The sequence below is a fragment of the Hyla sarda genome, chromosome 6 (genome assembly GCF_029499605.1).
Source record: "Hyla sarda isolate aHylSar1 chromosome 6, aHylSar1.hap1, whole genome shotgun sequence".
Classification (NCBI taxonomy): Eukaryota; Metazoa; Chordata; class Amphibia; order Anura; family Hylidae; genus Hyla; species Hyla sarda.
Genome location: NC_079194.1, coordinates 142,769,681 through 142,796,250, shown reverse-complemented (window position 1 = coordinate 142,796,250; position 26,570 = coordinate 142,769,681). Strand labels below are relative to the sequence as shown.

Here is a 26,570-nt window from a genome sequence, read left to right as displayed (position 1 = left end):
ACATGTCTACTGCTGCTACAACAACCACACATACACTATCAATGATGTCATAAAAAGCTATAAAAAAAAGGCCTAATAACACCTCTCCAAGTACATGTAGACAGGCATTGTCACGTGACTAGCAGGGATAATGGTGAGGGGGGGAGGTCTGACAGATATCACATGACTGTAAGGGACAATTTGGAGGGGGGGCTCACAGGCATTGTTACATTACTAGAAGGAACAAAGTTCGAGGTCTAGCAGGCATTGTCACAAGACTATAAAGGACATGACTAGAAGGGACGATGTTGGAGAGCCTGACAGGCATCACATGATTAGAAGGGACAATGTTGGAGAGTCTGACAGGCATCACATGACTAGAAGGGACGATGTTGTAGAGTCTGACAGTCGTCACGTGACTAGAAGGGACGATGTTGTGGAGTCTGACAGGCGTCACGTGACTAGCAGGGGACGATGTTGTGGAGTCTGACAGGCGTCACGTGACTAAAAGGGACGATGTTGTGGAGTCTGACAGGCATCACGTGACTAGAAGGGACGATGTTGTGGAGTCTGACAGGCGTCACGTGACTAAAAGGGACGATGTTGTGGAGTCTGACAGGCGTCACGTGACTAGAAGGGACGATGTTGTGGAGTCTGACAGGTGTCACATGATTAGAAGGGACGATGTTGTGGAGTGGGTGGTCTGGCAGGCATTGTCACATGACTAGAAGGGATAATGTTAGGGGGGGGGGTCGACAGGTATCATATAACTTGAAGGGAAAATATTGGAGAGTCCGACGACTATGACATAACTGGAAAGGCATTGAGGGTCTAACAGGCAATGTCACATGACTACTGGAAAGGACAATGTGGAGGGGGTATCACGTGCCTGGAAGAAACGGGGCAAAGACTGGCCATGAGACCCACCCACCTGCTGCTCGTGGCGGAAGTTGTAATGTGACACGTGGGCCATCTCGGAAGTGATCAGGAGACACGTGCTGAAAGATAAACATGAGCCCGGAGCTGAAGCGACGAAAGGTGCTGACTACATCATGATGCTTCATAGCCCCAGCGTCCATTATACCGCGTACACACTCATGCTGTTGTTTATTGTTGCGATTTCTTCCTGTTCAGGTGGAGGATGAGGAGGACCATAAACTCCAGCTTTTCCTCCTGTGGTGCGAGAAAGTCGCCATCCAGCTGAACCCAAAGGTGAGGACTCTATGGAGGGAGGGGATTGGAAGGGACCTGACATGCTGCATCTTCCCCAGGAGTGTGATAGGTTTCAGGGGACACGATTATGGCCACCCACTGTACTTGTCGTCTAGGTGTACATCAGCACACAGGGCACGGCCTGGCAGTATGGGATGCGGACACGTGAGGATCTTCCTGCCGGTGAAGTGATTTTCTCTCTTCCTCGTTCTGCCCTTCTGTCCCAGCACACGAGCAGGATCCAGGATCTCCTGAAGAAAGGTACTGTCTGTAGTATGGTCATAGTGTTATAGCCACAGAATAGTGGTGGGTTTAGGTACATTGGCAGACGGGTGCACTGGCAGTGGTAAAGTCCCCTGCATCCTCAGTGTTTTATTTAACTGCATCGGGTACAATGGTTGCAATTGTATTGTGACTTGTGATTGTCTTTTCTCTTTGCCACTGTAGAACAGAACAACCTGCAAAGCAGATCCGGTTGGGTTCCTCTTCTTCTCTCCCTCATGTATGAAGCCACAGATAAGTGTTCTCCATGGGCTCCATACTTTGGACTGTGGCCCCAGCTGACTCCCCCTGACCTGCCCATGTTCTGGTAAGGACATTTGACATCTCAGTATAGCTGGGGCAGAAGACGATGGCTAGTCTCTCCGGTCGCTGCATGAACCCTGTTGCTGAATCCCTTACAGGTCTGAGGATGAGAGGCTGCAGTTGCTGAAAGGCACTGGTGTGACCCAGGCTGTAAAAAAAGACCTGGAGAACATGGAGCAGGAATACAACACCATTGTACTACCATTCATCAGGCAACATCCCAACATGTTTTGTCCTCAGAAGCACTGCCTGGATTTGTACAAGAGGCTGGTGGCATTTGTCATGGCGTACAGGTGAGGGGTGCTGGTCATCAATGTCTTTACAATTTACTGATCAGAGAGGAGCAGCTAAGCATAAAGTAAGGCACTGAGCCCTACATATAGCCTAAAACACCGGGAAAAGCTCCTGGAGCATACATTAACCCCTTAAGGACGCAGGATTTTTCAGTTTTTGCATTTTCGTTTTTTCCTCCTTACCTTTTAAAAATCATAACCCTTTCAATTTTCCACCTAAAAATCCATATTATGGCTTATTTTTTGCGTCACTAATTCTACTTTGCAGTGACATAAGTCATTTTACCCAAAAATCCACGGCAAAATGGAAAAAAAAAAATTCTGCAACAAAATCGAAGAAAAAATGCCATTTTGTAACTTTTTGGGGCTTCCGTTTCTACGAGGTGCATATTTCTGTAAAAATGACACCTTATCTTTATTCTGTAGGTCCATATGGTTAAAATGATACCCTACTTATATAGGTTTGATTTTGACGTAGTTCTGGAAAAAATCATAACTACATGCAGGAAAATTTGAACATTTAAAAATGTCCTTCTGACCCCTATAACTTTTTTATTTTTCCACGTACAGGGCGGTATGAGGGCTCATTTTTTGCGCCGTGATCTGAAGTTTTTATCGGTACCATTTCTGTTTTGATCAGACTTTTTGATCACTTTTTATTCATTTTTGAATGGTATAAAAAGTGACCAAAAATACGCTTTTTTGGACTTTGGAATTTTTTTGCGCGTACGCCATTGACCGTGCGGTTTAATTAACGATATATTTTTATAGTTCGGACATTTATGCACACGGCGATACCACATATGTTTATTTTTATTTATACTGGGTTTTTTTTATGGGAAAAGGTGGGGTGATTCAAACTTTTATTAGGGAAGGGGTTAAATGACCTTTATTAACACTTTTTTTTAATACTTTTTTTTGCAGTGTTATAGGTCCCATAGGGACCTATAACACTGCACACACTGATCTTTTACACAGATCACTGGCGTGTATTAACACTTCTGTGATCAGTGTTACCGGCGCTTGACTGCTCCTGCCTGGATCTCAGGCACGCCGATCGGACACAGAGGAGGCAGGTAAGGGCCCTCCCGTTGTCCTGTAAGCTGTTCGGGACGCCGCAATTTCACCGCGGCTGTCACGAACAGCCCGACTGAGCAGCCGGGATACTTTCACTTCAGACACGGCGGTCAGCTTTGATCGCAGAGTCTGAAGGGTTAATGCAGGGCATCACCGCAATCTGTGATGTCCTGTATTAACCCTGGGTCCTGGCCGTTGATGGCCGCCGGGACCGACCCGATAGGACTGCATGACCCCGCGACATATCGCGGGAGCCGGCGGAGGACGTAAATATACGTCCTTCGTCATTAAGGGGTTATAGAGGTACCCCGATGTAAGAATTTTTTTTTTCATATCAACTGGCTCCAGAAATGTAAACAGATTTGTAAACTACTTCTATAAAAAAAAAAATTAACCCTTCCAGTACTTTTTAGCTGCTGTATACTGGAGAGGAAGTAGAGTTGTTCTTTTCTGTCTGACCACATAGTGACTCCTCTATCAGGAACTGTCCAGCGAAGGAGCAAATCCCCATAGCAAACCTCTCCTGATCCGGACAGTTCCTAACATGGACAGAGGTGTCAGCAGAGAGCACTGTGGTCAGACAGAAAAGAACAATAGAACTTTCTCTGTATTATACAGCAGCTGATAAGTACTGGAAGGATTACGATTTTTTTTTTTTTTTTTTTTAACAGAAGTATTTTACATATCTGTTTTTAAACTTTCTGGTACAGATGAGCGAAGTTACAGCGATTCGATTCATCACAAACTTCTCGGCTCGGCAGTTGATGACTTTTCCTGCATAAATTAGTTCAGCTTTCCGGTGCTCCGGTGGGCTGGAAAAGGTGGATACAGTCCTAGGAAAGAGTCTCTCAGAACTGTATCCACCTTTTCCAGCCGACCGGAGCACCTGAAAGCTGAACTAATTTATGCAGGATAAATCATCAACTGCCGAGCCGAGAAGTTCGTCATGAATCAAATCACTGTAACTTCGTTCATCTCTACTTTCTGGCACCAGTTGACTTGGAAAAAAAATGTTTTCCACCCATGTAACCCCTTAACGACCACGGACGTAAATGTACGTCCTGTGTATGACTGCGAGCATCAGAGCAGTGCTCGCGTCATACACGGCAGGTTCCCGCCGGTAATGGCCGACATCCGCGATCACACGGATGTCCGCCATTAACCCCTCAGATGCCGTGATCTGTGCAGATCATGGTATCTGCGGCAGTGCGCATGATAAAATAGATGATCTGATCACCCACAGTGCTGCCGCGGCGATCATCTGTAATGGCGAATGGAGGTCCCCTCACCTGCCTCCGTCCGTCTCCTGCTCAGAGATCGAGCAGACCAGACGAGGAGATAGCCGATAATACTGATCAGTGCTATGTCCTATGCAATCAAATAATTGCTCTAGATAGTCCCCTATGGGACATAAAAAGTATTTAAAAAACATGAAAATAATAATGGATATAAAAGTTTTAAAAAGTTTTAGATTTTTTTTTTTTTAAGCGGTACAAAAATATATAGTTTCTAGCCATGGGTATCATTTTAATCGTATTGACCCACAGAATAAAGAACACGTGTCATTTTTACCGTTAATTGTACAGTGTGAAAACGAAACCCTCCAAAATGTGCATAATTGTGGTTTTCATTTAAATTTCCTTGCTTAAAAAAAATTTTTTTTGGGCTCGCTGTACATTTTAGGGTATGTTCACACTACGGGTAATGAACGGAATCTCCGCTTGTGGCGGTAGAACTGCGCAGCACTGCGCTGTCACCATTGACTGCTATGCAGTGTTCGCGGACTTCCGCGCAAAGAACAAACATGTCAGCCGCTGAAATTCCCCAGTGTGAACGGGTCTCGCGGAAGACCCATTCACACTGATGTCTATGTTCACAGCACGGAATTCCGCGGGAATTATGTAGTGTGAACATACCCTTATGGTAAAATGAGAGGTTTCATTACAAAGTACAATTGGTCATGCAAAAAACAAGCCCTTATATGGGTCTGTAGATGGAAATATAAAAGTAATGGATTTTAGAACGCGAGGAGGAAAAAACGAAAATGCAAAAATAAAATTGGCCTGGTCCTTAACCCGTTAAGGACCAAGCCCATTTTCACCTTAAGGACCAGACCAATATTATTTTAACGTTTTTGTTTTTTCCTCCTCGCCTTCTAAAATCCATCTCTTTTATATTTCCATCTACAGACCCATATAAGGGCTTGTTTTTTGCGTGACCAATTGTACTTTGTAATGAAACCTCTAATTTTACCATAAAATGTACGGCGAACCCCCCCAAAAAAATTTTTTTAGGGAGGAAATTAAAATGAAAACATAAATTTTGCACATTTTGGAGGGGTTCATTTTCACACTGTACAATTTACGTTAAAAATGACATGTGTTCTTTATTCTGTGGGTCAATACGATTAAAATGATACCCATGGCTAGATACTTTTATATGTTTGTACTGCTTAAAAAAAAATCTAAAACTTTCTGTACAAAATCAGTAATCTAAAATCGCCTATTTTGACCACCTATAACTTTTTCATTTTTCCATATATAGGGCGGTATGAGGGCTCATTTTTTGCGCCGTTATCTGTACTTTTTTTTTAGATACCACATTTGCATATATAAAACTTTTAGATCATTTTTTTATCTTTTTTGAATAAAATGTGACAAAAAAGCTGAATTTTTTGACTTTATTTTTATGTTTACGCCATTCACCGTAGGGGATCATTAACATTATATTTTGATAATTTGGACATTTACGCACGCAGCGATACCAAATGTTTTTATTTATTTTTTTAATTACGGCTTTTTGGGGGTAAAATGTGAAAAAAGGACAATTTTTATTAGGGGATTTTTCACTTTTTATTTTTACATTTTTCAACTTTTTTTTTTTTTATTTTTTATTTATTTTTTTACACTTATGTCCCCATAGGGGACTATCTATAGCAATCCTTTGATTGCTAATACTGTGCAGTGCTATGCATAGGACACAGCACTGCTCAGTATTATCAGTGATCTTCTGCCCTGGTCTGCTCGATCTCAGACCAGAGCAGAAGACCCCGGGAGACGGCCGGAGCCAGGTGAGGGGACCTCCAGCCGCCATGCTGGATGATCGGCGCGGCAGCGCTGCGGGCGATCCGATCATCCATTGAAAGTACCGCAATGCCGTGATCTGTATTGATCACGCCATCTGAGGGGTTAATGGCGGACATCCGCGCGAACGTGGATGTCGGCCATTACAGGGGGGTCCCCGGCTGCTGCTAGCAGCCGGGACCTGCCGTGTATGACGCAAGCACTGTTCCGATGCTCGGTCATACACAGGACGTAAATGTACATCCTGGTGCGGGAAGTCAAACCAGGACGTACATTTACGTCCGTGGTCGTTAAGGGGTTTAAATGGGTATTCTGGGCAAAAACATCTTATCCCCTATCGAAAGGATAGGAGATAAGATGTCTGATCGTGGGGGGCTCGCCGCTGGGACCCCCCCACGATCTCCCTGCAGCAGCCCGAATTCTGTGCCTAGCTGCGTCTGAAGTTTCTGAAACCGCCAGGCTTCCAAGACGGGGAGGTGACGTCACACCACGCCCCCTCCAATAATTTCTTTGGTAGGGGGCGTAACAGTCGCAATGCCCCCTCCCATAGACATTAATGGAGGGGGAGTGGCGTGACGTCAAGTCCCCGTCTCTGAAGCCTGGCGGTTTCCAAAACTACAGATGCAGCTACGCATAGAATGCGGGCTGCTGCAGGTAGATCGTGGGGGGGGTTCCAGCGGCGAGCCCCCACGATCAGATATCTTATCCCCTATCCTTTCGATAGGGGATAAGATGTTTTTGCCTCGAATACCCCTTTTAATGTGAAAATGGGCTTGGTGCTTAAGGGGTTAAACATATCCATAGGGCTCTATTCATCTGACAGAGGTCAAGAGTGTCATTTTGGCTTCTGGTAAAGTGGCAAGTATTGGCATAAATGTTCTCCTATTCAGAGGGCCAAATGGACATGTTTGGTATAGAAAATAAACTTATCCATAAGGCTCCATTCACTCAGAGGCAAACACAAGTCTTGTTTATATGCAATGTGTACAGAGCCATACAATACAGGGAGACAGGCAGCTGAGAAGACTTATTAATGGGTAAGGAGAGAGGAATATGGCTGAACAAAGATTTACAGATACAGGTAACAGCCAAGTGCTCCAGAGTTAGGGTGCATTCACACACACACTGGATCCTCTGAGGATTTTACAAAGCAATTATGTATTTTTGACCGCATTGTAAATCCAAAACGGCAGCTCGTGCGTGTGTCAATATATTCTAAGGCATATTTCATACTGTGCAGCGGGAAATACACTGCGTACTGGCCTATGAGCAGACACACACACAGCAACAGAGATACATCCCTATGAGTGCTGTGGGGTATGGAGGCAGGGCCAGGACACCAACGTGACTGACAGGCTGGCCCTGCCTCCACACCCCACTGCATTCACAATAAGGCTTCAATGTAGTCACTAGCTGACTATGTTTGGTCTATGCTGGTCATAGCAGTGAAAGGAACAAATTGCGATGTGAATCCACCCATTGTGTATTTATTTAGGATATTCTCATAATGTCTTGTCAAGTGTGTGGGGGTCAACGCTTATTGTGGGACCAGACTGAGCAGTGATGTACCTTTTTTAGGGTACTTTTTTTTGTTTTTAGACATTTGTTCCAAGTATTCTATGATGATTTCTTTAAATATTTTTTGGGCATGTCTGACCTGATGCTCAGTCTTCTTGTTTGTTATCGTTATAATTGTAAATAAAGATATGGGGATTTATCACAACCTGTGTAGCGGAAAAGTTAACCAGGCGTCCATAGCAACCACTCAAATTGCTTAATTTATTTTTCAGAGGCTTTTTAAAAAAGGAAATAGGTTTTAATTCTGCACAGGTTTTAATAAATCTCCCCTATAATATTTACGATATCTTTTATGTGTGGTCCTCTACCTATTAGGCCTTTAAGTTCATGAGGTTATCACTCCACAGCTTCCAGGAGCCAATGGAGGAGGATGATGATGATGATGATGATGATAGTGAAAAGGACGTCCTCCCACCAATGATGGTTCCAGTGGCTGACTTACTGAACCACATTGCACATCACAACGCACACTTGGAGTTCACACCTGTGAGTTTCTTGCCAACGTCTTTGTGTTTTGGCCATAGAGAGGCATTTTATAAGCTGCGTGTAACATCTCATACTAGGAATGTTTGCGAATGGTGACCACACGGCCTGTAATGGCAGGAGATGAGCTTTTCAACACTTATGGGGAGATGGGAAACTGGCAGCTTCTGCACATGTACGGATTCTCAGAGCCGCACCCCAACAACATCAATGAAACAGTTGAAATTCCAATGCAGACTCTTCAAGAGGCTGCCCTGCTAGGTATGTGCTTTCAGCTGCAGAATCTTCCTGCAATTTAGCTGTAGGAGTAGGTCTCATCTTCTCTCTACTACTAGGGGCAGCATCGGAAGAGGAGAGGGGGCGGGTGCAGGAGCGCTGGGCTTTTCTTTCCCACATGAATATGATTGGGGAGGAAGGAGCTTTTGTATTTGGCTGTGAAGGAGTACTGACAGAGGATGAGCTGAGGACGTGTCTAAAGGTGAGCGATTACCTCTATGAATGCAGATGAAGCATAGTCACTAATATGAAGAGTAACAATATTTCACTGAATTTGAATACGGCTTTCTTTACTCCACACTTATTTCATGTGGTCTTTTCCAGCTTCTGTGCATGTCCCCTGAGGAGTTTGCAGAGTATAAAGATAATGAAGGCTGGGAGGAAGATGATGATGAGGAGGAGGAGACACTAAATAATCAGGAGATCTCACGGCTACAACCTTCCTGGCGCAAACTCCTTCATCGAGCTGCAGAACTTGCCCTCAAGGAATACGCCAGTGACCTATGTAGTGACAAGGCTCTTCTAGATAATAACGCTGTGTATGCAAAGCTTAGCTTAAGGGAGAAGTATTCTCTACATGTGCGGTATGGACAAAAGCGGATATTACACCAACTCTTGGAGCTGACCAGCAGCAGATGACACACTGGAGAAGGAGATGACAGTGGTGCCATGGGGTACAAAGACTGAGGGCAGATGAATGCCCTGTGCTATAGGAACACCTTATTGTGCTGTATGACAAGACCTGATTATACTGTAAGTTACATCTGGAGGGTGGTGATGCCACCTACTGTGTAATATAACTGATATCAGGAGTGGTGGAGTGACCTACTGCAGCCAGCAGTAATATTATTGATGCTAGAGAAGGAAGTTAATAATAATTAAATCAAACAATAGTTATATTGAATACTTTCCTTTGCAGGTATGCAAGTCTTGTCCTTGTGTCACAGGGGGAGATTCTAAAGTGTACTTTTAAAACAACTTATGACTTGTCATGTCTGAGGTTTTTCACTTTGGTGAAAATTTATCAATGAAGGAACAGTGGCACAGTTGCCCATAACAACCAGATTACTTTAATCTTTACAGGCCTCTTTAACCTCTTAAGGACGCAGGGCGTACCTGTATGCCCTGTGCCTGATGTTTAAAACTGTATCACGCAGTGACCCCGCATCACACCGGGTCGGTTCCGGCTGCTATTGATAGCCAGGACCCTGGGCTAATAGATCGTTTTGCTGCGCCCTATGGGAGCTATAACACTGCAAAAAAAAAGTTAAAGATCATTTAACCCCTTCCCTAATAAAAGTTTGAATCACCCCCCTTTTCCCATAAAAAATAAAACTGAAAATAAACATGTGGTATCGCCGCATGCTTAAATGTCCGAACTATAAAAATATTGTTAATGAAACTGCACGGTCAATGGCGTACGTGCAAAAAAAGTCCAAAATTGCGTATTTTTGGTCACTTTTTATATCATAAAAAAAAAAAGCGACCAAAAAGGCCGATCAATGAGTCCTCATACCGGCCTGTAAGCAGAAAAATAAAAAAAGTTATAGCGGTCAAAAGATGACCATTTTAAACGTATAAATTTTCCTGCATGTAGTTATGATTTTTTTCAGAAGTACGACAAAATCAAACCTATATAAGTAGGGCATCATTTTAACCGTATGGACCTACAGAATAAAGATAAGGTGTCATTTTTACCAGTAAATGCACTGCGTAGAAACGAAAGCCCCCAAAAGTTACAAAATGAAATTTTTTATTAAATTTTGTCGCACAATGAATTTTTTTTCCGTTTCTCCGTGGATTTTGGTAAAATGACTAATGTCACTGCAAAGTAGAATTGGTGGTGCAAAAAAATAAGCCATCATATGGAATTATGTGCAAAATTGAGTTATGATTTTTAGAAGGTGATGAGGAAAAAATTTAAATAAACGCAGAATCCTTAAGGGGTTAAAAATGAAAGAGGTAATCTGATTGGTTACTACAGACAACTGCACCACACTTCCTCCACAGAGGTTTTGATAGATATCCCTTTAAGTCCATACAACAGACACTAAGCTTTCTAACAAAAGCCAAGCAGAAATGAAGGGATGCTCACAGGCGAGTGCTGTCCATTCGTTCTAGCATCTTTAGGTAAGGTAAAAAGACAGGCACCTTCTTCTAGCTGGCACCCCAAGGAAACAGTTACTAATAAAACACTGAAGGGTGGGCACATGATCTGGCTGCCTTTACCAGCATCAGCAGACATTGGGGGAGATTCATCAAGACCTTGGCAACTGGACGACTTTTCCTCTGCACAGATCTTGATGAACCACCCCCCCTTGATAGCACCTTGCTGTGTACTCCAGCACAGCTGCTAGAGCAGTGTTTCCCATCCAGGGTGCCTCCAGCTGTTGCAAAACTACAACTCCCAGCATGCCCGGACAGCCAAAGGCTGTCCGGGCATGCTGGGAGTTGTAGTTTTGCAACAGCTGGAGGCACCCCGGATGGGAAACACAGCTAGAGAGTGAAGGGGAGCAGGACCTGGGTTATCCTAGACAGGGCTGTGGAGTCTATAGATAAATGGTCCAACTCCGACTCCGGAGTTTTCTGTACTTCCAACTCCAACTCCTCTGTATTAATATGTGAATATATTTTATACATTCCTTGAAGGAAAGAAAGGCAACATACATGTCATTACCACAGGACTACTGGCTGCGAAGCCAACAGTCTACTGTATTGAACAGTTTGTGTGCTGATCTGCTGCTGAAGATAGGGCAGTGAGAGGATCCAGGAAGGGGCAGTTATTATAAAACATGATTTCCCTAGTAGAATCCCATAGTCAAGTTTAAAGGGGTACTCCGCCCCTAGACATATCATCCCCTATCCAGAGGATAGGGGATGAGATGTCAGATCGCCGGGTCCCATTGCTAGGGACCCACGGGATCGCCGCTGCAGCACCGCGCTTTCATTACTACACAGAGAGAGTTCACTCTGTGCATAATGATGGGCGATAGAGGGGGACGGAGCAGCGTGACATCATGGCTCCGCCCCTGGTGACATCACGGCCCGCCCCCTTAATGCAAGTCTATGGCAGGGGACATGACGTCCCCCACGCCCCTTCCCATAGACTTGTATTGAGGGGGCGGGCCGTGACATCATGAGGGGCGGAGCCATGATGTAACGATGCGCTGGCCTCTGTATCGCCGGTCATTACGCACAGAGCGGTGCCACAGCAGCGGGACCCTGGCGAGCTGACATCTTATCCCCTATCCTTTGGATAGGGGATAAGATGTCTAGGGGCGGAGTACCCCTTTAAGCTAACAATCGAGTTTACAAGTTTTTATAGCCTTAGCTGAATGGCAGCAGTTTTTCCAATGGTTTACAGCTTCAGTCTTGAACTATTGACCCTCCATTCCCTTCACTTATACAAGTTTCTCTTGTCCTGCAAAAACATATTTACTTAATCCCTTATCAGTGAGAGGCTAGGTTACCCATGGGTTCCCTGTAACAGCAGAACACAACACTATGATAAGTATTGCCGCTCCTAATTGTGCGTTGTGTGCCATATAGTGAAGCACATGAAAAGCATGCTTCTTCACGGTCACCTAACGTGTTCGGTTTGCGGTTCCATGAGGCACTGCGTGCATTGGTCTTTATTCTTACAGTAGATAATTAATTAATTATAACTTTTTGTGAATTGGGACATTTAAACTTGCTTTTTATTTTATTTTTTTATTCCAATCTAAATTTAGTCGGAGTCGGTGCATTGTTTGCCGAATCCAGGTACCCAAAATTTTGTCCGACTCCTCCACTCCGACTCCACAGCCTTGATCCTAGAGCAGCGGCCAGCAGAACAAGGTGCTAAATTAAGCCACCAACATGTTTTACAATAGGTTATAGCCCTGCAGACCCTTGTGTTTTATACATATGTTTAAGACTGATGCACACGCAGCAGCAACAAAAAGACTCTAGAAAGGGCCAAAAAAAACTTTATAGAAATCTTAACCCAGCTGATATACATACAGGAAGACTGTGCTGAGGGTGAGGAACTATACAACCATCCAAGTGCTTCAGCCTGTTGGTCAATGGAGTGGGATAGACATGATCTTATTACCACACTTACAAAAAATGTCATCAGCATAAAAACGGGTCAGAACATCCGAGTCTTCAAACTCATCCACAACCTTCTGCAATTGAGAGAACATAAAAGGGAATTAAAAGGTTGTCACTTTACCACCTATCTATTAATGCCGACAACCAGACTCTATATTAAAACGTGTCAAAGCCCCGCTCCCCCAGCAGTTGTAATTTCACCTGTAGCTCCAGCAGACAGGTCCCTTGTAAAGGTTTGGTCACTTCACCCACACACCAGGCTAGGCTGACATGGAATGAGGGATTCTGGTGAAAGAAATTTAACAATAATAAATAAAAAAAAAATGCATTATAGTGACTGAACTAAAGTCAGCCATAAATTAGGGGTTCCCAACAACTATTTACTGTGACATGTTTGTGGGCACACCATAATTTATGGCAAATCGCCAATCTGCCTCCACCCAATGTATACAGAGACTAACACTACAGAGACGCCATTGTGACCACAGCCTCACAACAGTGCATAGTGTTAGAATGGGAGCAGCTTTCATTAGTTACAAGCACTGATAGAAAAAAAGTCTCTGACCTCGTAAAAAGTCTCCAAATTAAATTCCTGTAGAGACTTATCTACTTCAGACACAATGTCCAAGAGTTGCTGATGTCCGGTCGAAACTTCCAACCCCAAAAATGTCCTAGGGAAAAAAGCCACATGTCACAGGAAAGTGTAAATTCCCAGGTAAAATGACATCTCTTACTAACACCCAATAATTCTGAATGCTCACATGAAAATGACTGCGAACTGTATTATTCCACCAATCTACACAACACAGGTACGTCACAGGCTACTCTACACCACATCGCTGAACACACTACAGGCCGCCCTCCTTTACACCACACCGCTGAACACATTACAGGCCGCCCTCCTTTACACCACACCGCTGAACACACTACAGGCCGCCCTCCTTTACACCACACCGCTGAACACATGACAGGCCGCCCTCCTTTACACCACACCGCTGAACACATTACAGGCCGCCCTCCTTTACACCACACCGCTGAACACATGACAGGCCGCCCTCCTTTACACCACACCGCTGAACAGATTACAGGCCGCCCTCCTTTACACCACATCGCTGAACACACTACAGGCCGCCCTCCTTTACACCACACCGCTGAACACATTACAGGCCGCCCTCCTTTACACCACACCGCTGAACACACGACAGGCCGCCCTCCTTTACACCACATCGCTGAACACACTACAGGCCGCCCTCCTTTACACCACACCGCTGAACACATTACAGGCCGCCCTCCTTTACACCACACCGCTGAACACACTACAGGCCGCCCTCCTTTACACCACACCGCTGAACACATTACAGCCCGCCCTCCTTTACACCACATCGCTGAACACACGACAGGCCGCCCTCCTTTACACCACATCGCTGAACACACTACAGGCCGCCCTCCTTTACACCACACCGCTGAACACATTACAGGCCGCCCTCCTTTACACCACATCGCTGAACACACTACAGGCCGCCCTCCTTTACACCACACCGCTGAACACATTACAGGCCGCCCTCCTTTACACCACATCGCTGAACACATTACAGGCCGCCCTCCTTTACACCACACCGCTGAACACATTACAGGCCGCCCTCCTTTACACCACAGGCCGCCCTCCTTTACACCACACCGCTGAACACACTACAGGCTGCCCTCCTTTACACCACACCGCTGAACACACGACAGGCCGCCCTCCTTTACACCACACCGCTGAACACACTACAGGCCGCCCTCCTTTACACCAAACCGCTGAACACATTACAGGCCACCCTCCTTTACACCACACCGCTGAACACATTACAGGCCGCCCTCCTTTACACCACACCGCTGAACACATTACAGGCCGCCCTCCTTTACACCACACCGCTGAACACATTACAGGCCGCCCTCCTTTACACCAAACCGCTGAACACATTACAGGCCGCCCTCCTTTACACCACACCGCTGAACACACGACAGGCCGCCCTCCTTTACACCACACCGCTGAACACACGACAGGCCGCCCTCCTTTACACCACACCGCTGAACACACGACAGGCCGCCCTCCTTTACACCACACCGCTGAACACACGACAGGCCGCCCTCCTTTACACCACACAGCTGAACACACTACAGGCCGCCCTCCTTTACACCACACCGCTGAACACATTACAGGCCACCCTCCTTTACACCACACCGCTGAACACATTACAGGCCACCCTCCTTTACACCACACCGCTGAACACATTACAGGCCGCCCTCCTTTACACCACACCGCTGAACACACTACAGGCCACCCTCCTTTACACCACACCGCTGAACACATTACAGGCCGCCCTCCTTTACACCACACCGCTGAACACACTACAGGCCGCCCTCCTTTACACCAAACCGCTGAACACATTACAGGCCGCCCTCCTTTACACCACACCGCTGAACACATTACAGGCCACCCTCCTTTACACCACACCGCTGAACACATTACAGGCCGCCCTCCTTTACCCCACACCGCTGAACACATTACAGGCCGCCCTCCTTTACCCCACACCGCTGAACACTTTACAGGCCGCCCTCCTTTACACCACACCGCTGAAGACACTACAGGCCGCCCTCCTTTACACCACACCGCTGAACACATTACAGGCCGCCCTCCTTTACACCACACCGCTGAACACATGACAGGCCGCCCTCCTTTACACCACACCGCTGAACACATTACAGGCCACCCTCCTTTACACCACACCGCTGAACACATTACAGGCCGCCCTCCTTTACACCAAACCGCTGAACACATTACAGGCCGCCCTCCTTTACACCACACCGCTGAACACATGACAGGCCGCCCTCCTTTACACCACACCGCTGAACACATTACAGGCCGCCCTCCTTTACACCACACCGCTGAACACATTACAGGCCGCCCTCCTTTACAAGACCCAGCTGGGACCAATAACAAGCCACCTTTTCCATTTTTCATTGCTTCTAAAGTTATTTTCAATCAAATGTCAGTCATAGATACAATAAATAATATATTCACCATACATAGCATGACAGCACAGAATACAGCACAGGTTCCCTACGCTATAAATCGTACCACACACTACACTAACACTCCTGCATGAAAACATTTATCAAAAACAACAAGGCATAGGGAAAAGGGATTGGCAGAACAGGGGATAGGGAGAGGAAATCACAGGCCCGAAGGTTTATTGAAAGACAAAGTCACACAAGGGGAGAACGAGGAAAAAGAGGGGTTTAACCCTGTTCTCCATCGATGTCCGGACAGCCACCTTTTTAATTACACCAGACAGACAGATACATTCTTCCACACCCCACAGTCGGACACATCCCTTGGCCACCCATCTCTAAAGCCAGACACATTACAAACCACTCCCTCCTGTACACCACACAGCTTGGCACACTATAAGCTGTCCTCACCTGGTCTTCTCTTTGTTCACATACACTTTTAGCTGGTCAGCAACACATAGGAACCTACACAGGGCAATGGCAGAGGTCAGGGAAGTTTTTATATAACTTTAAAACAGAAAACATGTCACAAGATCTGAAAAAAAAAAAAAAAAAAAAAAAAAAACTCAGATCTGCTATCAAAACTGCTTTACTGACAGTCTGAAGAATGGGGTCATTGGGGTAATCCCACATTCTATACACACAGAGGGTCCCTGTATGGCAGCCATGCCATCCAGTAATGATTAATAACAGGGAGCACCAGACTGTACTCACCTCTCCTATTGTCAGCCTCTCCCCAATCTAAAATGGCTGATATCAGAGGACAAACTATTCTATTCACCTGCATAATGAGTAGACTGCCATAATGAGAATATCCACCCGTCAGTGTGCAGAGGGTCACCATTCCTTCACTTTACAGAATGGCAGAGCTCACCCCTGAAAGGGGCGCTGTTAATCATATAAATATTGGAGGGGGGCCTACCATCTTGCACTGAACATACCAGCAGTCACTCCTAGTGCCACCAACCCCTTCAAATTGGCTCTTCAATAAAAAAGAAAATTCCAAAAGCCAAATGCCTCTGCCCCTACACCATACACTGACCGATTTACAGAACAAAGCCTTTCCCTGAGCGACTGGACAAACGGTTTAATCCAGTGATGGCGAAAGATGACAGTCTGTGATAGACTGATGTGAAATTCCTCCATTTTAGTCAGGACGATGCCATGTTTCCTGGCTGCATAGATCACTTCCTCCAGCATCTCCCCAAATTCCTCCTGGGGGTGAACTGAGAGACAAAAAGAAAAGGTAAGGACAGAAGAGACACCAACTCCACACAACACTGCAAGCTCTGCCCTCCTCACACTTACACACTGCATATACATAAGATGCCCAGTTCCCTCGCTCATGGCGGAAATTACGCACACGTCTGCCATGTTTACTGGCATCATCGAAGTGCTGACTGTCAGGGTCTGGGAACATACTCAGTATAGACTGTGGGACTGGAAGCAGAGCTGGAAGCCTGTAGGCACAAGAAAAACAAGACACGATCATTTCTATACATGAAACAAGTTATATTACAGTAACACATATAATAATATGACTATTTATATATTCGGAACACTGCCATGTAAGAAGATGAACATATAATGGTAACACAGCCATATAATGGTAACACAGCCAAATAACAGTAGCATGGCCTTAAAATAAAAGTAACATGTCAAAATAATACCAGCAACAAGACAAAAGTCTGTATAATAGGAACATATACTAATACACTAGTAATAGGAACATGTATATATACTAATACACTAGTAATAGGAACATGTCCATACAATAATACACTGGTAATAGGAACATGTATATATATAACACACTAGTAATAATAATATGCATATACAATAATACACTGGTAATAGGAACATGTATATATAATAATACACTGGTAATAGGAACATGTATATATAATAATACACTGGTAATAGGAACATGTATATATAATAATACACTGGTAATAGGAACATGTATATATAATAATACACTGGTAATAGGAACATGTATATATACTAATACACTAGTAATAGGAACATGTCCATACAATAATACACTGGTAATAGGAACATGTATATATATAACACACTAGTAATAATAATATGCATATACAATAATACACTGGTAATAGGAACATGTATATATAATAATACACTGGTAATAGGAACATGTATATATAATAATACACTGGTAATAGGAACATGTATATATACTAATACACTGGTAATAGGAACATGTATGTATATATATATATATATATCTATATATATATATATAACACACTAGTAATAATAATATGTATATACAATAATACACTGGTAATAGGAACATGTATATATAATAATACACTGGTAATAGGAACCTGTATATATAATACACTAGTAATAATAATACGTATATCCAATAATACACTGGTAATAGGAACATGTATATATAATAATACACTGGTAATAGGAACATGTATATATAATAACACACTAGTAATAATAATACATATAATAATACACTGGTAATAGGAACATGTATATATAATAACACACTAGAAATAATAATATGTATATATAATAATACACTGGTAATAGGAACATGTATATATAATAACACACTAGTAATAATAATACGTATATACAATAATACACTGGTAATAGGAACATGTATATACAATTATACACTGGTAATAGGAACATGTATATATAATAATACACTGGTAATAGGAACATGTATATATAATAACATACTAGTAATAATAATACGTATATACAATTATACACTGGTAATAGGAACCTGTATATATAATAACACACTAGTAATAATAATACATATATAATAATACACTGGTAATAGGAACATGTATATATAATAACACACTAGTAATAATAATACGTATATAATAATACACTGGTAATAGGAACATGTATATATAATAACACACTAGTAATAATAATACGTATATTCAATAATACATTGGTAATAGGAACATGTATATATAATAACACACTAGTAATAATAATACGTATATACAATTATACACTGGTAATAGGAACCTGTATATATAATAACACACTAGTAATAATAATACGTATATCCAATAATACACTGGTAATAGGAACATGTATATATAATAATACACTGGTAATAGGAACATGTATATATAATAATACACTGGTAATAGGAACATGTATATATAATAATACACTGGTAATAGGAACATGTATATATAATAACACACTGGTAATAGGAACATGTATATATAATAACACACTGGTAATAATAATACGTATATCCAATAATACACTGGTAATAGGAACATGTATATATAATAATACACTGGTAATAGGAACATGTATATATAATAATACACTGGTAATAGGAACATGTATATATAATAACACACTGGTAATAGGAACATGTATATATAATAACACACTGGTAATAGGAACATGTATATATAATAACACACTAGTAATAATAATACGTATATATAATAATACACTGGTAATAGGAACCTGTGCTATGTGGTCACAGCAGACTATGCTCAGTCCATCACACGCCATGCTGCACTCGGAGTACGCCGTGGTATATGTTGGTATACTTTGTTGCGTGGATTCCACCGTATAAAAGCAATAGTTGGCAAAAGCGAGAAGTGACAGGGGACACATCACAACATGTCTACGTAATAGTATCACTTTTAGGTGACGTCACACACCCGCTCCTCTCCCCGGCTTCACCCTCATCCTCAGAGCTGCTGTACTGAACCAGCGCCAGCCTGGCCACGCCCCCGGAAGTTGTGCTCTACCGGAACAAGTCTCCTTGGAAAAGTGGAAACTCTCAAGAGTTCCGTTATAAAACGAGGCTGGAGTTGGTTTCTTATTCACTGGAGCTGGTTTCTTATCCGCGCATTGTCTTATAGATGACGATGACTAATAGACATTTTCTCCTCTTTATTCCTCTGCACTAAACCTGTTTTTTATACATAAATGTTGAATATTATTTGGGAACAATCGAATTCAGAAGAAAAAATCTTGATTGTGTTTTTGCTGAAAAAAAAACGGTAGTAAAAAATGGATGAAAAAATATGCGTTTTGAATAAGTAACTGATAGATTTAAGGGGTTAAATGCTGTTGGGCCACTGACCTAAGGGTTGCAAAATAAAGATTAAGGGCCCCTCCATAATACCCAACTGTATCCAGCCTGGCCCAAACAGTGGATTGACAAGAAAACAGGTGCCAACCTTGCTAACTTTATACATTTTCTGCATTTTGAATAAGTAACTGGTGACTTCAGGGGGTTAAACGCTGTTGGGCCACTGACCTAAGGGATAAAAAATAAAGAGTAAGGGCCCCTCCACAGTACCCAACTGTATCCAGCCTGGCCCAAACAGTGGATTGGCATTAGAACAGGTGCCAACCTTGCCAACTATATACATTTTCTACATTTAGAATAAGTAACTGAAGAATTCAAGGGGTTAAACACCATTGGGCCACTGAATTAAGGGTTAAAATGTAAAGAGTAAGAGCCAATCCATAATACCCAACTGTATCGAGCCTGGCCCAAACTGTGGATTGGCATTAAAATAGGGGCCAACCGTGCCAACTATATACATTTTCTACATTTTGAATAAATAACTGAAGAATTTAAGGGGTTAAAAGCCATTGGGCCACTGAATTAAGGATGGAAATATAAAGAGTAAGGGCCCCTCCATAATACCCAACTGTATCCAGCCTGGCTTAAACAGTGGATTGGCATTAAATCAGGTGCCAACCTTGCCAACTATATGCATTTTCTACCTTTTGAATAAGTGATGAATTTAAGGGGTTAAACACGGTTGGGCCATTGACCTAAGTGTTGAAAAATAAAGAGTAATGGCCGCTCCATAATACCCAACTGTATCCAGCCTGGCCCAAACAGTGGATTGGCATTAAAACAGGTGCCAACCTTGCCAACTATCTATATTTTCTTCATTTTGAATAAGTAACTGGTGATTTCAAGGGGTTAAACGCCATTGGGTAACTGAATTAAGGATGGAAATATAAAGAGTAAGGCCCCCTCCATAATACCCACTGTATCCAGCCTGGCCCAAATAGTGGATTTGCATTAACCCCTTAAGGACCCAGCCAATTTTCACTGTAGGACCCGGCCATTTTTTACACATCTGAACACAGTTATTTTAAGCATTAATAACTCTGGAATGCTTTTACTTTTCATTCTGATTCTGAGATTGTTTTTTCGTGACATATTCTACTTTATGTTAGTGGTAAAATGTTGTCGATACTTGCATCATTTCTTGGTGAAAAATTCCAAAATTTGATGAAAAATTTTTAAATGAAAATTGAAAAAGTTGACATGTTTTTACTTTTGGAAAACATCAGAGGAATTCAAAGTATAGCAGGAATTTTCCAATTTTTCACAAAATTTTCAAAATCGAAATTTTTCAGGGACCAGTTTAGTTTTGAAGTGGATTTGAAGGGCCTTCTTATTAGAAATACCCTATTATAAAAACTGCACCCCCCCCCCCCCAAAGTATTCAAAATGACGTTCAAACGGTTTGTTAACCCTGTTGTGTTTCACAGGAATAGCAGCAAATTGAAGGAGAAACTTCAAAATCTTAAATTTTTTACACTGGCATGTTCACATTTACACGGGCATGTCACATTTAAGAAATCCCTATGGTGCCAGAACAGCAAAAAAAAAAAACACATGGCATACTATATTGGAAACTACATCCCTCAAGGAACGTAACAAGGGGTACAGTGAGCCTTAACACCCCACAGGTGTTTGACCACTTTTCGTTAAAGTTGGATGTGTAAATGATTTTTTTTCTTCACTAAAATGCTGGTTTTCCCCCAATTTTTTTTTTTACAAGGGGTATTAGGATAAAATGCCCCCCAAAATGAGCACGGACCACTGTTCCAAAAATCTGTCAGACACCTGTGGGGCGTAATTGCTCACTGTACCCCTTATTACATTACGTGAGGGGTGTAGTTTCCAAAATGGGGTCACATGTGGGGGGGTCCAATGTTCTGGCACTATGGGGGCTTTGTAAACACGTGGCCTTCATTTCCGGACAAATTTTCTCTTCAAAAGCCCAATGGCGCCCCTTCTCTTCTGAGCATTGTATTTCGCCCGAAGAGCACTTTACATCCACATATGGGGTATGTTCTTACTCAGAAGAAATGGGGCTACACATTTTGGGGGGCTTTTTTTCCAATTTTCCCTTGTGAAAATTAAAAATTTAGGGTAACACCAGCATTTCATTTTCCCATCCAACTTTAATGAAAATTCGTCAAACATCTGTGGTGTGTTAAGGCTCACTATACCCCTTGTTACATTCCGTGAGGGGTGTTTCCAAAACAGGGTCACATGTGGATATAAATTTTTTTGCGTTTATGTCAGAACCGCTGTAAAATCGGCCACCCCTGTGCAAATCACTAATTTAGGCCTCAAATGTACATAATGCGCTCTCACTCCTGAGCCTTGTTGTGCGTCCGCAGAGCATTTTACGCCCACATATGGGGTATTTTCATACTCAGGAGAAATTGTGTTACAAATTTTGGGGGTCTTTTTTTCCTTTTACTGCTTGTGAAAATAAAAAGTATAGACCAGCATGTTAGTGTAAAAATGTTAATTGTAAATTTTTTTACACTAACAGGCTGGTGTAGCCCCCAACTTTTCCTTTTCATAAGGGGTAAAAGGAGAAAAAGCACCCCAAAATTTGAAGTGCAATTTCTCCCGAGTACGGAAATATCCCATATGTGGCCCTTAACTGTTTCCTTGAAATACGACAGGGCTCCGAAGTGAGAGAGCGCCATACGCATTTGAGGACTAAATTAGGGATTGCATAGGGGTGGACATAGGGGTATTCTACACCAGTGATTCCCAAACAGGGTGCCTCCAGCTGTTGTTAAACTCCCAGCATGCCTGGACAATCAGTGACTGTCCAGAAATGCTGGGAGTTGTTGTTTTGCTACTGCTGTAGGCTCTGTTTTGGAAACACTGGCATACAATGTTTTTCATTTTTATTTGGGGGGGGCAGTGTATGGGGGCGTATATGTAGTGTTTTACCCTTTACTATGTGTTAGTGTAGTGTAGTGTTTTCAGGATACATTCGCACTGGCAGAGGTTTACAGTGAGTTTCCTGCTAGGAGTTTGCGCTGCGGCGAAAAATTTGCTGCAGCTCAAACTTCAAGCAGGAAACTTACTGTAAACCTGCCCGTATGAATGTACCCTGTACATTCACATGGGGAGGGGGGGCAAACCTCCAGCTGTTTCAAAATTACAACTCCCAGCATGTACTGACAGACCGTGCATGCTGGAAGTTGTACTTTTGCAACAGCTGGAGGCACACTGGTTGGAAAACCTTCAGTTAGGTTCTGTTACCTAACTCAGTATTTTCCAACCAGTGTGCCTCCAGCTGTTGCAAAACTACAACTCCCTGCATGTACTGATCGCCAAAGGGCATGCTGGGAGATGTAGTTATGCAACAGCTGGAGGGTTCACAACTACAACTCCCAGCATGCCGAGACAGACGTTTACTGTTTGGGCATGCTGGTATTTGCAGTTTTGCAACATCTGGAGGGCTACAGTTTAGGGACCACTGCACAGTGATCTCCAAACTGTGGTCCTCCCGATGTTGCAAAACTACAAATCCCAGCATGCCCAGACAGCAAACTGCTGTGTGGGCATGCTAGGAGTTGTAGTTTTGCAAGATCTAGAGGGCCACAGTTTAGAGACCACTGCATATTGCTTTCCAAACTGTGACCCTCCAGCTGTTGCAAAACTGCAAATTCCAGCATGCCCACACAGCAAACAGTCTGGGCATGCTGGGAGTTGTAGTTTTGCAACATCTGGCTACAGTTGAGAGACCACTTTATAATGGTCTCAAACTGTAGCCATCCAGATGTTTCTAGGCAACTCACTGGCTTCCATAGGATTCAGGGAGCCGCATCTCTGTCCGCTTCTGCCGCCGGTCCCTGTCGGTTTCCTCGTTCTGCCCCGCCTATTGTGGGTGGGCAGAACGGGGAAACTGAAAGGTAACCCCCACCACCCCCGATCTGCTTCAGGGTGATCGTGGGTGCCTTGGAGAACCCCGATCCTCCTTATATTCCAGGTCACCATAGACCCGTATGACCCGGAATCGGCGCAAATCGCCGGTGTGAATTCATCACCGGTTTCTTGATGATCCCAGCAGATAGGGGGACTCCCCTGTGTAACTTCAATGTGAACCAGTGGCAGCTCATACATGACACCTGCCATTTGCTAAGGCCCTTTTAGGAAGCCACATTATTAGTCAGTCACCAGGATTACGGGATGAATAACGCCATTCCACTGCTTCATTTACTACAACACTTGTTGGAAACAATGGCTGGTCAGAACACTGGAGACGTGGTGCCTACATCTCACGGCCACATGAACCCTGTAGGGGCTGAACAGGAGGAGGAGGATGAGGGGGAGGAGCACGGTGGAGCACAGTTTAGATTTTGCGAGATGGGTGGTTTTTCTAGTAATCTGACAGGAGAGAAGGAGTAGGAGCAGCCAGGGGAGCTAGAAGGTTGTGAGGAAGGCAAGAGCGAGGACCCAGACACACTGTGGCAGTATGCAGTGGAGATGGAGGCAGGGCGTCCCTCCGAGTCACTTTCACAAATGGCACGATGCATGCTCACTTGCTTGCGTAGTGACCGTCGAATTGTCCCCATTTGTCAGCGGGATGACTTTTGGCTCTCTACCTTATTGGGCCCTCGCTACTGCCACAAAATAGGGGCCTTTTTTATACCCACTGAGAGGGAGGACATGCTGACCTACTACAGAGGCATCCTATGGAGTCAGTTGGCCGATCGGCACCATCGTCCATCCTCTCGCAGGTCTGAATTGGGGGGCCCCCTGTGCTCACCTTCCCCTGCCATGGCTGCTGGCGAGGGGTGGGGTGGCAGGAGCAGTAGCAGCTCCATCAGCAGCAGCCTGAGTCTACAGTCGCTGATGAGTACCTTTCTTCACCTGCATAGTGAAGCAACTCATCAGCAGAAGGTAGACCTGGAGCAGGACCTGAACCAGCAGGTGGTAACATACCTTGACATAGCCATGCCAACAACCATTGAAGATCCGCTGGACTTCTGGGCAGCCAAACTTGATTTGTGGCCGTAAGTTGCAGAGTTTGCCCTGGAAAAGCTGTCCTGCCCGGCTAGTAGTGTGCCATCAGAGCGGGTGTTTAGTGCAGTGGGGGCCATAGTCACCTCAAGGAGAACTCATCTGTCCACGGAAAATGTGGGGAGACTGACCTTTAAGAAGATGAATCAGGCATGGATCAGCCAGGATTTCCACCCACCAATGCATCAGAGTAGATTGGTGCCACACCAACACTTCACAAATATGGATAGTGCAAAACAGATTTAAGGCGCTGCTCCCCAGTTACAAACATTCCTCCGCATCAGACCTTTTTTCACCCACCTTTATCACCGGGTACTGGTTTTGCCACCCACCACACCACTCTGTCACCGGGTCACTTTCAGGACTCCTGATGCTGCTGCCACCTCCAGGCTGTGCTATTCAGTCACTATATGGACTCTTCTCATGCTTCAGCCAACTTCAGACTGTGTCATTCAGCCACTTTATGGTCGCCTCATGCTTCAGCTACCTCCAGGCTGTGCCAATTAGACACTTTATGGTCTCCTCATGCTTTAGCACCTCCAGGCTGTGCCATTCAGACACTATATAGTCTCCTCATGCTTCACCACCTCCAGGCTGTGCCATTCAGCCACTATATGGTCTCCTCATGCTTCAGCCACCTCCAGGCTTTGCCATTCAGCCACTATATGGTCTCCTCATGTTGCCACAAACTCCAGGTGGTCATTCAGCCACTATATGGTCTCCTCATACTCATGCCACCTCCAGGCTCTGTCATTGTGCCGTCATTGTGCCTCCTTGTTAGATTTGGTCCTTTGAAACTACACGCCGTGGCCCAGGACATTAAAACTTGGGAGTGTAATCTTAAATTTCAATTTCAAAATGTTCAGTTTCAATTTTAAAATTCATCTTTTAATCTTAGGGATTGTGAAGCCCTATTGTCTACTCATGCTGCCGCCAGCTAAAGGCTGAGCCATTCAGCTACTATATGGTTTACTGATGCTGTTGGGCCTGGGACATTTCCTAAAAATATTTTATGGTAGCACTAGCTACCATAAATCTTCAATTTTAAAATTCATCTTTTAATCTTAGGAATTGTGAAGCCCTATTGTCTACTCATGCTGCTGCCAGCTCCAGGCTGTGTCATTGTGCCACCATATGGTCTCTTTATGCTGTTGGCACCTTAAATTAAACTTTAAAAATGTTTGTATATCTAACATTTTCTATTTAAAATTTCAAAAATAACTTTAATCTTCTCTATTGTGAGGCCCTATGGTCTTGTCAGGCTTTTGCCAAACCTGGTCATTTTGCCACTATATGATCTCCTTGTGCTGCCGCCAATTCCAGGCTGTGTCGTTCTGCCAGATTATGGTCTCCTCATGCTGCTGCTACCTCTAGGCTCTGTCATAGTGCCGCCATGTGACTCCTTGTTAGATTGGGTTTTGTGGTCATACAGTGTTAGTTGAAAGTAAACACCGGGACATTAAACTTGGGAATCTAATATAAATCTTAAATTAAAATTTAAAAAAATTGCTGTAACCTTTTCAAGACTGAGGCCCAATGGTCATCTACGTCATATTACCTGTGGAATTATCACAAGAATTCAATAAAACAGCTTGGAGTGCTAACAATGAACGATAACTGATTAAATGAAACAATCGCACTTTCATAGTCAGGGGGGTGCTGAGAGGCAGGGGCTGGAACAGGTGGTATCTCGCCTGGTGGAGGACCGCCAGGTCGATGCTCACCAGA

At 43.8% G+C, this 26,570-nt stretch overlaps 2 protein-coding genes across 5 annotated transcripts; one reads left to right on the top strand and one right to left on the bottom strand.

Moving 5' to 3' along the window:
• Positions 1 to 204: 204 nt before the first annotated feature.
• SETD6 (SET domain containing 6, protein lysine methyltransferase) lies at positions 205 to 9,779 on the top strand. Its single transcript, XM_056525376.1, has 9 exons — positions 205 to 1,017; positions 1,114 to 1,191; positions 1,308 to 1,452; positions 1,639 to 1,780; positions 1,875 to 2,069; positions 8,155 to 8,293; positions 8,371 to 8,551; positions 8,626 to 8,768; positions 8,891 to 9,779. Exons 1-9 carry the CDS (start codon positions 991 to 993, stop codon positions 9,203 to 9,205), a joined length of 1,365 nt encoding a protein of 454 aa, XP_056381351.1. The 5' UTR covers positions 205 to 990; the 3' UTR covers positions 9,206 to 9,779.
• Positions 9,780 to 12,333: 2,554 nt separating this feature from the next.
• On the bottom strand, positions 12,334 to 19,551 carry USB1 (U6 snRNA biogenesis phosphodiesterase 1). 4 transcript variants are annotated; one of them, XM_056525372.1, is made up of 7 exons: positions 19,208 to 19,401; positions 17,021 to 17,172; positions 16,755 to 16,938; positions 16,124 to 16,177; positions 13,224 to 13,329; positions 12,860 to 12,943; positions 12,342 to 12,732 (listed from the first exon to the last, which is right to left on the bottom strand). In XM_056525372.1, exons 2-7 carry the CDS (start codon positions 17,130 to 17,132, stop codon positions 12,628 to 12,630), a joined length of 645 nt encoding a protein of 214 aa, XP_056381347.1. In that variant the 5' UTR covers positions 17,133 to 17,172; positions 19,208 to 19,401; the 3' UTR covers positions 12,342 to 12,627. The 4 variants fall into 4 exon arrangements, with proteins under 4 accessions (XP_056381348.1, XP_056381349.1, XP_056381347.1 ...); XM_056525371.1 differs by lacking the exon at positions 19,208 to 19,401 and adding an exon at positions 19,408 to 19,550 and having other exon boundaries at positions 12,344 to 12,732; XM_056525373.1 differs by lacking the exons at positions 16,124 to 16,177; positions 19,208 to 19,401 and adding an exon at positions 19,408 to 19,551 and having other exon boundaries at positions 12,334 to 12,732.
• Between the last annotated feature and the right edge of the window lie 7,019 nt (positions 19,552 to 26,570).

Excerpts from the sequence above, each read along its gene's own strand:
- SETD6 (XM_056525376.1), top strand. The coding sequence starts at position 991 with ATGAGCCCGGAGCTGAAGCGACGAAAG. Across the intron at positions 1,018-1,113 it reads CGGAGCTGAAGCGACGAAAG|GTGGAGGATGAGGAGGACCA; the intron begins GTGCTGACTACA and ends CTTCCTGTTCAG. Across the intron at positions 2,070-8,154 it reads GCATTTGTCATGGCGTACAG|CTTCCAGGAGCCAATGGAGG; the intron begins GTGAGGGGTGCT and ends ATCACTCCACAG.
- USB1 (XM_056525371.1), bottom strand. The coding sequence starts at position 17,132 with ATGTTCCCAGACCCTGACAGTCAGCACTTCGATGATGCCAGTAAACAT. Across the intron at positions 16,178-16,754 it reads AGGCTTTGTTCTGTAAATCG|GTTCCTATGTGTTGCTGACC; the intron begins GTCAGTGTATGG and ends TGCCCTGTGTAG. Across the intron at positions 13,330-16,123 it reads GTGAACAAAGAGAAGACCAG|GACATTTTTGGGGTTGGAAG; the intron begins GTGAGGACAGCT and ends TTTTTTCCCTAG.